Source organism: Schistocerca gregaria, chromosome 1, assembly GCF_023897955.1.
Source record: "Schistocerca gregaria isolate iqSchGreg1 chromosome 1, iqSchGreg1.2, whole genome shotgun sequence".
NCBI lineage: Eukaryota > Metazoa > Arthropoda > Insecta > Orthoptera > Acrididae > Schistocerca > Schistocerca gregaria.
Window position 1 is genome coordinate 204,607,864 of NC_064920.1, and position 12,765 is coordinate 204,620,628.

The 12,765-nt window shown below is 44.5% G+C and overlaps 1 protein-coding gene across 3 annotated transcripts in view; it reads right to left on the reverse strand.

Annotated features, from left to right (window-relative positions):
* LOC126336904 (DNA polymerase theta-like) overlaps positions 1 to 12,765 on the reverse strand; it is a 303,016-nt gene that overhangs the window by 181,148 nt on the left and 109,103 nt on the right. For all 3 annotated transcript variants that reach the window (XM_050001035.1, XM_050001043.1, XM_050001052.1), the window contains exons 10-11: positions 2,056 to 2,189; positions 1,637 to 1,939 (exon numbers count right to left, since the gene is read on the reverse strand). In XM_050001035.1, coding sequence (XP_049856992.1) covers positions 1,637 to 1,939; positions 2,056 to 2,189 — 437 coding nt within the window. The remainder of the gene's footprint in view (positions 1 to 1,636; positions 1,940 to 2,055; positions 2,190 to 12,765) is intronic.

Below are 12,765 nucleotides of genomic sequence, written 5' to 3' on the forward strand. Positions count from 1 at the left end.
TGTAATTTCGGCAGTATTGGCCTCAACAGTTTCACGCATTTTTGGCCAATACTGCTGCCGTTACAGTATCTGATATAGTGCCTGCTATCAGATCGAGATTGTTTTTATCGCGAAGCACAGCGTTTACCTCAGAGCGGACCAGCTCCGCTACACCGGGAGCCGTGGCCACACCTTCCGCCAGGAGCAGGCCCGCCGCACCTGCTGCTTCCCCGCTGCTGGACGCGCTGTTGTTGACTCTTCTGTTTACCATTTTCTCGAAGATATTGGCGGAGCACAGCAATAAAAATAGCACTACTGCACAGAACACTGCTGTTTACACTATTTCCACTTGTACTAGACAACACCACCTGCAAGAACACCTTCGAATTCGACTAAATTTCGCGAGCCGAACTTAACACGTGTTACACTGCAGCCGCCATGACATTAGGAGTGACTTAAAATGGAATGATCATATAAAGTTGATTGTCGGTAAAGCAGATGCCAGACTGAGATTCATTGGAAGAATCCTATGGAAATGCCATCCGAAAACAAAGGAAGTAGGTTACAGTACACTTGTTCGCCCACTGCTTGAATACTGTTCAGCAGTGTGGGATACGTACCAGATAGGGTTGATAAAAGAGATAGAGAAGATCCAACGGAGAGCAGCGCGCTTCGTTACAGGATCATTTAGTAATCGCGAAACGGAGATGACAGATAAACTCCAGTGGAAGACTCTGTAGGAGAGACGCTCAGTAGCTCGGTACGGGCTTTTGTTAAAGTTTCGAGAACATACCTTCACCGAAGAGTCAAGCAGTATATTGCTCCCTCCTACGTATATCTCGCGAAGAGACCATGAGGATAAAATCAGAGAGATTAGAGCCCACACAGAAGCATGCTGACAATCCTTTCCACGAACAATACGAGACTGTAATAGAAGGGAGAACCGGTAGAGGTACTCAGGGTACCATCCGCCATACACCGTCAGGTGGCTTGCGGAGTATGGATGTGGATGTAGATGTAGATGAGTGGTGCACAAAAACACACAAGAGACAACAGTATTGTGCTGTGTGTCTGTGTGGTTTCTTTTGTGTGTGTGGGGGGGGGGGGGGGGGGTGGGGAGGGGGGTGCGCACATCCGCATGTTTTTTCCAGAGAACATAGAAAGAGCAAGAAGCCTAAAGCTAGTATAAATACTGTTTTATTTTGAGTGTTTCTATGCATCACACAGCAGTCAGTTATAGATGGGCATTTGCCTTTCCTTTATTAAACAAATAAACTTGCAATGAGTTCTTTGAAACTAAAAAGATAAATTTTGGAGAGAAATCAGTTCCGTATAAATGTTATGCATTTTGTAGTGAGTTCATTTAATCAGTTCTAGGTGGCTAGAAAATTTTGTGTAGATATTCAGTAAAAGAAGAAAGGTGTTACCTAAACAGATAAATTGATGACTAATCACAGTGATACAAGTTTTCAGACAGTCGCTTTCAGCTGGCTTTCAGCTCATTTACACTGAAAATACCAAGCAAAGACTTCAAATGCAAATTTGATGAAAATGTCTAAACATTCATTGCCTGTCTGAGGAGAAGAGGATTTTACTGCTCACTGTAACTGAAATTATTCTACTAGAGAGATTTAGGCATACTGCAGAGATTACATACCTGGTACACTAGATGTAAATCATTCTCCAAAACAAAACATTGCCTTGCTCGCTGAAGCTCTCTGAAGAGTTCTAGGCCATCATCAGGAGGAATGGATGCAGCCAAACAGGCTGCACCAAGTGGTGTGGGCACATATTGTGTTTTATCATCCTTGTTCTGAAGTCTGATCAACTCATTTTCTTTCAAAAATTTTATGCATGCTTTAATGGGATTTTCCGACACCGAGTTGGATGCAGCCAGTAATGTGCAGTTCATATAAATATCTATCTGTTCTGGTGTTGTAGCTACACCACTTGCTATTATCTACAAAAAATATTAAAGTTACTAAGTTTTATGACATTATAACTAACCAGAATATGCATCATCAAGACATTTTCATTAAACTGTATCTCAAAGATGACAAACAATTATTATCATACCTCCAAAACTGCTCTCTTCAAACTAGCTGAAAGTTCTCCAAATCCTAGGCAACTTTCTATTGGCTGTAAATCTGATCGAATCAATTTTTCGCCAATTCTTTTCTCAGATTTTGTGCAAACAAGAAAACTTTCACCTGTTACAAAATTTTAGATGTTAAACAGTTGTCACATAACAATAACAAAAGGTAGAATCATTTTAAAAGCTTATCAATCACTAAGTCATTAGAGACATGGCATAGGCTTGGATTAGGGAGTGACTGCCAAGAAAATTGGCCATGTTCTTTTCAAAAGATCTGTCCCGGCATTTGTCTTAGGGGAGTATAAAAGGCCATCTCGTCAAAAATTTTCAATTTTTTGTTTTTCATGCATAAATATTATTTGGAATTGGCTGATTAATTTGTTGTGTGATTTATTAAATTTGTTTGACTAGAAGTATTTTTAATAGAGTTTAACCTAATTGGTTGCAGAGGACGTTTTTAGGATTTCGTAAACAATTGGTGAGCTAAAACCTTATATCTCAACAACTATTCGGTCTAGAAGGCTGTGGTTTGGTTTAATTTGTAGTTGAAACTTAGCTCAACAGTTGGTAGGACTTGCATGACAGTTATGAGTCCTGATTGCGTTGTGCATGCGATATTGTTGGTGTAACATTTGTGAGTACTTCATTCTTTTTACTAATGTGCTAGTGTACTCTTGATGCTGTGAGCTAATTATTACGAGTACATCCGACAATGACAAGAGCAAAAGGAGTTTTCAAGAAAGTAAAAAACCGAGGAAATTGGTACTACAGAACTTATTCTCGTATACCAGAGGTTACAAGTGAGGTTAGGAATGTCAGTTCAGTCAATACAGGTACAGCTCCACCCACTTCTACACCCTCAAGTTCCTCTTCCAAAAAGAAACTTGCAGAATGTATTCAAATAAGAGAAATGTGAATGATAAAGACATCAACATCATTATAGATTTCAGTATTCTCAGTTCAGTGAATTTTCAAGTTGTAGTTTATGTGGAGGAAAAATAAATGTCAATGAAGATGCCTCAAAGCAATATGGGTTAGTTTGTAGTTTGACATGCCACAGTGGTGCACTGGGTTGAATAAATGCAATGCTGAGGGTGCCGCTGAACCATGAACTACACTCCCATAGTCAAGGCAGGATTGAACACGGGCTCTCTAGAGCTGCAGCAACATAGAGCGATCTGCACCCCAGTTGGTGTTGCTCAGGCAGCGAAGGGCATTGAGGTGCTGCCAGAACTTCTGCTTAAGCTGATGGAGGTGAGGAAGCCAAGTCAATTGGAATTCGAAAACCAGTCCTAATAATCCATATGTTTCCACTACAGTGAGTGGATCGTCATCAAGGTAAAGTTCTTGCTCCAGATGAATGGTATGACACCGACAGAAGTGTGTAGCATACGACTTCACGGCCGAAAACTGGAAACCGTGGGCTAGAGCCCATGAATGGGCCTTGTGGATGGCTCCCTGTAGGCGACGCTCAGGAACAACAGCTCTGGTGAAACAGTACAAAATGCAGAAGTCGTCTGCATACAGAGAAGGTGAGATGGACAGCCCTATCACTGCTGCTAGACCATTAATGGCCACTAAAAATAGAGATACACTCAATATGGATCCCTGCAGGACCCCATCCTCCTGGATATGGTGGAAACTAAGGGAGGTACCAACTTTGACTCGGAAAGTAAGAAGTGACAGGTAAGAAGTGACAGGAAATTGTGGATAAAAATCGGGAGCGGGCCTCGGAGACCCCACTCGTATAATGTGGCAAGGATATGTTGTCCTCAGGTCGTGTCATACACTTTTCGTAAATCAAAACAGACAGCAACCAGGTGTTGGCATCTGGAAAAGGCTGTTCAGATGGCAGACTCGAGGAACACAACATTATCAGTGTTAAAGCAACCCTGGCGGAAGCTGCCTTGACGAGGAGCCAGTAGGCCATGTGACTCCAGGACCCAACTCAACCGCTGACACACCATACATTCCAGCAGCTTACAAAGAATACAGGTATGGCTGATGGGCTGATAGCTATCCACATCAAGTGGATTTTTAACGGGTTTAAGCACCGGAATGATGGTGCTCTCCCGCCATTGTGACGGAAACACACCATCCCACCAGATCCGGTTGAAGATGATGAGGAGATGTCGCTTGTAGTCAGATAAGAGATGTTTAATCATCTGACCATGGATCCGATCTGGCCGAGGAGCTGTGTAGGGGAAATGTGCAAGGGCACTGAGGAGCATGAGGCATTATAGGGCTCACTGTGGCATGCAGTGAACGAGAGGACTTTCCTTTCCATCCATTGTTTGAGGGTGTGAAAGCCGGGGGGAGGGGGGGGGGGTGGGAAGGGGGGGGGAGGGGAGTTCTCCAACACAGAGGGTCGAGCAAAGTGCTCAGCGATCACATTTGCGTCGGCAGATAATACTCCATTGATGTTCATGCCAGGGACACCTGTTTGGGTCTGGTACCTGAAAAGATGTCTGATCTTCGCCCCGAGACTTGGGAAGGTGACGTATGGGAGTCAACAGTTGAGAAGTATCTCTTCCTACACTCCTGCTTCCGCCTTTTGATAAGCTGGCGAATACGGGCACGAAGCCGCTTAAAGGTTATGAGGTACTCCAGGGAAAGGGTCCGATTTTGCTGCTGCAGAGCTTGCCGAGGCTCCTTAACTGCCTCAGTGACTTCCAGTGATCACCAAGGGACTGCCTTTCACTGGGACACCCTAAAGAGCGAGGGATCATGTTTTCTGCCTCAGTAACGATTGTTGTAGTCATCTGCTCAACCATCACATCGATGTTACTGTGTGGCGGAAAGTCAACGGTGAAAGCAGAGGTGAAAGTTTCCAAGTCTGCCTTGTTTACAGCCCATCTGAACAGGCGTCTGTGCGCCTGATGCTGGGGCAGTGACAGGAAGATGGGAAAGTGGTCACTACCACGCAGGTCGTCATGTGCTCTTCAGTGGATAGATGGGAGAAGACCTGGGCTGCAAATGGATAAATGATTGGCCGAGTAACTACCACGAGCCACACTGAAATGTGTGGCGGCCCCAGTATTTAAGAGGCAGAGGTCAAACTGAGACAGTACAGTTTTGACATCTCTGCCTCGGCCAGTAAGCACGGTGCCTCCCCACATGGAGTTATGGGCATTAAAATCTCCCAAAAGTAGGAAAGGTTTGGGGAGTTGACGAGTCACTGCAGCTAATACATTCCAGGGTACTGCACCATCTGGAGGAAGATATACATTGCAGACAGTTATTTCCTGTGTCGTCCTTATTCTGACAGCAGCAGCTTCAAGAGGGATTTGAAGGGGCACAATTTCACTACAGACTGAGTTTAAAACATAGAGGCAAACTCCACCTTACACTCGATTATGGTCACCACGGTTCCTGTAATATCCCTTATAGCCATGGAGGGCAGGGGTCCACATTGCCGGGAACCAGGTTTCCTGGAGGGCAATGCACAAAGCAGGTGTAAAGCTTAACAGTTTCCATAGCTCATAGAACTGCCGCAGTTCCACTGGAGAATGTCGTCATCGTGAGACTGGGAAGGCATAGAACATTCAATGAAGCAGTTTACGCCTATGGGTCACCTGCTGCCACTGGCTTATTGCCTCAGCAATCTATATCCATTGTGTCTGAGGGTCTGGCGAGATCTAGGTCCTCAGTGGATGCCAGAATGTTTACATTATCCTCAGAAACAGAGCTTGTAGGTGGCAGTGGTGTGAGTGCCACCACAATTTCCTTGGTCTTAGGAGTCTTCTTTTTGGTCTATTCTCGCTGCTCCTTGGGTTTCTCTGACTGGGAGGGCTTCACTGATTCAATCTCCGGGGCTGAGGATGATTGTGAAGCCCTACGATCAGCTGCTTTTGGGCCACTTCAGCCACTGGTGGGCGTCATCTTTCCCATTAGTAGAGACCTGGGAAGGGAGTGACCCAAGGGACCCCTTCCTGGCGAGAGAAGATGAAGAAAACTTACGCCTCTCCAGCTGAGAAGTGGGAACAGGTGTCCCCAATGATTGGGGGCAGTGCTCCCAAGGTAGGTGATGTGGGAGCAACAGCGGAGGGGGAGGGGGGGAAGGAGTGCCCCTCACCTTCACGGGGGTAGATGTAGCTATCTTGCTCTGAGAGCCGGCTGGAATTTATGGAACTGATGGGTTACAACTGTTCTCGTAGAGGCAGCGTATGAGGAGGTCATAGCCTAAATATGTAGGCGCTCATATTTTCTCTTAGCCTCAGTGTAGGTGAGTCGGTCCAGGGTTTTGTATTCCGTGATTTTCCTATCTTTCTGTAAATTCCTGCAGTCTGGCGAGGAAGGTGAATGATGCTCTCCACAGTTGACACAGACGGTAGGTGGGGCACATGGATTATTGGGATGTGATGGACGTCCACAATCTTGACATGTGAGGCAGAAAGTACAGTGGGAATACATATGGCTGAAGTCTCAGCACTTGAAGCACTGCCTTGGGTGACTGATATGAGGCTCGACATATCAGCGGTAGACCGTCACTTTGTCCTTCTCAGGTAAGGTGTCACGCTCGACAGCCAAGATGAAGGCACCGGTGGCAACCTGATCTACCCTTGGTCCCCAATATATGCGCCACACGAAATGAACACTTCGCCGCTCTAAATTGGCGCACAGCTCATTGACAGACTACAAAAGAATGTCCCTGTGGAAGATAATACCCTGGACCATATTTAAGCTCTTATGTGGCATGATGGTAACAGAAACATCCCCTAACTTGTTACAAGCGAGTAAAGTCCATGACTGGGCAGAGGATGCTATTTTTATCAAGACTGATTCAGATCGCATTTTGGACAAGCCCTCCACCTCCCCAAACTTGTCCTCTAAATGCTCTACAGAAAACTGTGACTTCATCGGAAAAAAGGAGTCCCAATCAGTTCTCGTACATGTGAGGTTCCTGGGGTGAATAAGGTTTGCTGCCATCCTTAGCCTGGTGTTCCTACAATGGTGTGGACAGAGAGGGTAATGATTTAGGGTCATACTTTCTTGCATTGTACTGAGACTTGGAAAGCTTAGAGACTGCTGTTGGTTGATCACCAGCAAGTGATGACATGGTACACTTCATTGCACGCCATCTGCCCCGATGACACCCATTCCGACCAGGGGGCCTCCCCACGGGCGCCACCCAGCCACAGCAAAGGCCACCTGACAGGAGGGCCATTGCCGGGAGTCCCGATGCCCCAGGGGGATGGGCATCTACCCCTTGGCATACGTGGGGAGTTAATAGTGCAGGCATCAGCAGAGCGATCTCTGTGTTGTCAGGAGGCTACAACCAACAGGGTACATGGTGGTCCCACCACAACGGATTGGCTACTGTGCTGGATATGAGGTGCAAAGAAGCCAATGGTCATCGTCGGCGCAAAAAGCAACACTGCACAGTGCATGGTGGAAAACGCACCCAGGAAGACATCCTCACCCACGAGATGTAGAATGAGCTGGACTGCAGTGCGGCGACAAGAAACTGGGCTAAAGATCTCAAGGCATGATGGACACAATGCACCATGTAGGGCGCACTTCCCCAATTGGCTCGCCCTTCAAAAAAATTTTGAAAAATCGATTTCTAACCCAACAGGGGACCATCACATAAACGCAGAAACGTGTGAGATTCCTTTCAGTAGCCTCTTATGACAGGCAGGAGCACATCGGGCCTATTCTAATCCCTGGACCCCCAGGGGGGATACATCACACAAATGTGCCAGTAAAATTTTTAATGACGACATCAATGTCTGGTCTTCTGGACTAAAAATTCCTCTAAATGGTCTTCCTCAAAGAGTTTATTTTTATATGGAAGTCAAATGCTCTGTGATTTAAAAAGTTCATTGTACATTCTCGCACATAGTTCATCTTGTGTAAATGGAAATTTACTTTGAAAGTAACACTTTACAAACAACCGTTCAGTATATTTTCCTGCAACCTGTTAGAAATGGGTTTGTTTCAGCAGTTGCCTGAGAACGCCAGCTAACAGGCGTCACCATGCTTGCGTAGCTACAATGGTGCACGAAGCCCATACGTTTGTACATGTAAAGCATTAAAAGATCTTACATTATGTCACAAAAGAAACAAAATATCAGAGGTTACTCCAAGAGAATCAAAACTTCGTGAACCATACTAAAATGCATAATTTGACTTACAGTATACCCAGACTTGGTTGTAAATTTTCTTGAAATACCTGTACTGTATTATCTCATGTTTGTTTTTTTGTTATGGCATTATGTTATATGAGCTAAAAGATGAAAATGTGCACTTGAAATGCAGTGAACAGTTGAAACTAGCCAATATTGTGAAATTAAACACTTCGTTTCAAATAAATTGTCTGCCTCAGTGGAAAAGATTAATAAAATCCAAATTTCTTTATCAAAAATCTGCAAAAAAAACTTCATTGTTCTGCAAGGCAATTAGTACTTGACTGTCAGAGAAGTGGAAATAAAATAAAACCTGAAACTATAGCTACCGGCCGGAAAAACCTGTTTCGCTTTCATCTGATGTGAGAGGAAACAGCAAAATCACTAAAACGTAGACACGGGGCAGGTGGAGACTACCCATCTCCCCACTTCATCTCAGAACAGGTCTGTGCATCAGCCCGGATCAACAATATTTCCAAAATGGGGCAATACTATATAGTGCCCCCCCCCCCCCCCCCAAGCATTTGAGGTAGAACGCAAAATATTTTAAAAATCTATTTTTCGAAAATATGTTCATTTTGTAGCATACATCTTTCGGAAGAGTCTGATACACAAAACATATGAGTTCTAGGAAATGTAAGATATGTGTCAAAACTTATTCTCCGGTTAACTTCACTAACCCTGCCACAACCACTGGTTTAGTGATCCTACATTTATTCTCCAGTTAGGCATTATTACGTGTTTGTACAACACATTTTCTGTGCTACTTCCAGAACAGAACGTAGGTGACTGCTAGCCGCAGACTGTACAACTGGCCCTAACTAGTGTAGAAGTCTGGCCGAGAATTTTCTGTCAAAATTTCATTTTCTTGGATACACTGAGAAGATAATACATAATCTTCCTTAGCTGTTATTCCTGTCAGTCATTTATTTTCACTCTGGTAGTTTGAATCTATGGATTTCGCTAGTAATTATAACAACACTGAACATTCGCAAACCCTGTCAATCACATAAACAAACAGCAATTAGCATTCACCATTCGGCTTTATTCCGCTCAGTCGTATATCCCTGTCCCCTTTTATCTGCAGGAAAGTTTATTTCTAGATGTGAGGGGGATCCCCCTGGCAGAGACATCACATACAATATGCACACATTCAAAAATCAACTTATGATTCATTCAGAAATCAACTTACAATGTGTTCAGAAATGTTCAAATACCAACAGGGATGCATTTAAAAGAATCATATGAATAACTGATAGACCAACGTGTACTGGATGCTAGGCGCTTTGTGAAACAAGGTTTTTTTTTTTGTCAAGAATATGTATTTGCCCCTGCCCCCTGAAGTTGCCACCCAAGGCAGATACCAAGGTTTGCCCCTCGCCCCCTAGATCCAGGCCTGTCACGCATGCATGAATCTGGCAGCTTGTGTGCACCAGTAAAATTTTTGTGGGTAGCATTTGGCTGTTTGCTGCCACTGCTTATACAGCTAACAGCTGCACTTCTTTACCCAGAAGCTGGAGAAGGTACTACTCACATGTAACTCAATTGCAAATGCACAAAGCCCCCTCGCAACTGCTCAAAGGAATCTAATGTAAACAGTTCTGATGTCACGTTCATCAAAAGCAATTTGTTGTTATGAAGCATTGCATAGTCTTCCTAAGGCCTTTGACACATTTTGATGTTGGCAGACACCTGTACGTGTGCTGTGCTTTGTTGCTGCATATGGCGCATTTCCTTTGCAACATAAGTTTTATTTTCATTTTTTTCTCTGGTTCATATTTTATTGCTGCAATACCATTCTGCAATAGCAGGATACAGTAATATCCTTTGTTAGAGCATTGGTTCTTACCAGTCAAAATTACAAAAATTTAACTGAAAACTAAAACAAAGAAAAATTTTTGGAATTTTAAATAAATTCTGGGTTTTTCCTGATTTTCTCCCAGATAAAAAAATTCCCGAGTTTTTCCCAGACATCCCAGTTGTCCCAGGTCGTATACACCCTGCAAGTTGTAACATATTCCTGCTTTTGAAAGTCAGGTGACAAAATTCCATCTGATCTCAGTTTTTTCGTAGTAGTCTCCACCATACATCTTTAATTGAGGTGGCATTAAGAAACATTTTCTGACACATCTTAATGTTATTCCCATTAACTGTTACAGAACATTTCAGATCTGTTTTCTGCTAAAATTTTCCATATATCGACAGATGAATTCTCCCTGTCTGCTGCAAGGGTCACTCTGAAAGAAATGCACACTATTTTTTTTTAATCCATCTTTTATTCTACATGTTTGAAAGTTTTACAGTGTGTAGAAACATCCTTTAGGAACAATATTTTCATTTCTCCACATAATTTCCATCCCTCTCAACTGTCTTACGCCACCTTTGAACCAGCACCTGTATATCCGCATGGTAAAATTCTGGACCAACTTGTTGGAGCCATTGTTTGGCAGTGTGCACAAAGGAGTCATCATCTTCAAAACTTGTTCCACAAAGAGTCTTTCAGTTTCACAAAGAGATGATAGTCACATGGAGCCAGGTCAGGATTGTAAGGCAGGTGTTTCAGTGTTGTCTATCCAAGTTTTGTGATCGCTTCCATGGTTTTTTGACTGACATGTGGCCATGCATTGTCGTGCAACAGCAAAACATCCTGCTTTTGCCGATGTGGTCGAACACAACTCAGTCAAGCTTGAAGTTTCTTCAGTGTCATCACATATGCATCAGAATTTATGGTGGTTCCACTTGGCATGATGTTCACAAGCAAGAGTCCTTCGGAATCAAAAAACATCGTAGCCATAACTTTTCCAGCAGAAGGTGTGGTTTTGAATTTTTTTTCTTGGGTGAATTTGCATGATGCCACTCCACTGATTGCCTCTTTGTCTCTGGTGAAAAATGATGGAGTCATGTTTCATCACCTGTCACAATTCTTCCAAGAAATTCATCTCCACCATTCTCGTACTGTTCCAAAAGTTATCTGCATACCGTTTTTCTTATTTCTTTGTGAGCCACTGTCAACATCCTGAGAACCCACCTGGCACAAAACTTTAACGTCAACACTTTCAGTATTCTGCAAACACTTCCTTCCCCTATCCCAACGTAGCGTAACCATTCACTGTGATGCATCTGTCAGCAGTCACCTATTCATTAACTCTCTGCGCATTTCTGGTGTGTGTGTGTGTGTGTGCGTGCGTGTGTGTGTGCGCGTGCGCGGGCGCGCGCGCCCGCGCGCGCGCAGTACGAGGCCTGCCGCTGTGACGACAATCCTCAATATTACTGCGTCCACTTCCATCACGTAACCTGCTTGCCCACCCACTACCTGTACTGTGATCGACAGCAGCATGTGCATACACCTTTTTCAACCTCTTTTGGATGTTTCCCACTGTCTCATTTTCATAGCACAGGAATTTTATGACAGCACGTTGCTTCTGACAAATGTCAAGTGTAGCAGCCATCTTGAATCCATGCTGTGATGGCGCCACTCACGGGGACAGGTTGAACTAAGTTTGAAACCAAGTGGGAAGGACATATCTACACACTGTAAAACTTTCACACATGCAGAATGAAAGCTATATTTTTACAAAAATAGTGTGCATTTCTTTTGGAGTGACCCTCATATGATCTCCCATCTGCCAAAACGGCTAAAAAATAGACTGCCTGTTTCGTTGGGTTAACTTATTATGACATTAAAGTCATAATAACTAGGGATCGCATTCAGGCTTCATTAATCTACACTCCTGGAAATTGAAATAAGAACACCGTGAATTCATTGTCCCAGGAAGGGGAAACTTTATTGACACATTCCTGGGGTCAGATACATCACATGATCACACTGACAGAACCACAGGCACATAGACACAGGCAACAAAGCATGCACAATGTCGGCACTAGTACAGTGTATATCCACCTTTTGCAGCAATGCAGGCTGCTATTCTCCCATGGAGACGATCGTAGAGATGCTGGATGTAGTCCTGTGGAACGGCTTGCCATGCCATTTCCACCTGGCGCCTCAGTTGGACCAGCGTTCGTGCTGGACGTGCAGACCGCGTGAGACGACGCTTCATCCAGTCCCAAACATGTTCAATGGGGGACAGATCCGGAGATCTTGCTGGCCAGGGTAGTTGACTTACACCTTCTAGAGCACGTTAGGTGGCACGGGATACATGCGGACGTGCATTGTCCTGTTGGAACAGCAAGTTCCCTTGCCGGTCTAGGAATGGTAGAACGATGGGTTCGATGATGGTTTGGATGTACCGTGCACTATTAAGTGTCCCCTCGACGATCACCAGAGGTGTACGGCCAGTGTAGGAAATCGCTCCCCACACCATGATGCCGGGTGTTGGCCCTGTGGGCCTCGGTCGTATGCAGTCCTGATTGTGGTGCTCACCTGCACGGCGCCAAACACGCATACGACCATCATTGGCACCAAGGCAGAAGCGACTCTCATCACTGAAGACGACACGTCTCCATTCATCCCTCCATTCACGCCTGTCGCAACACCACTGGAGGCGGGCTGCACGATGTTGGGGCGTGAGCGGAAGACGGCCTAACGGTGTGCGGGACCGTAGC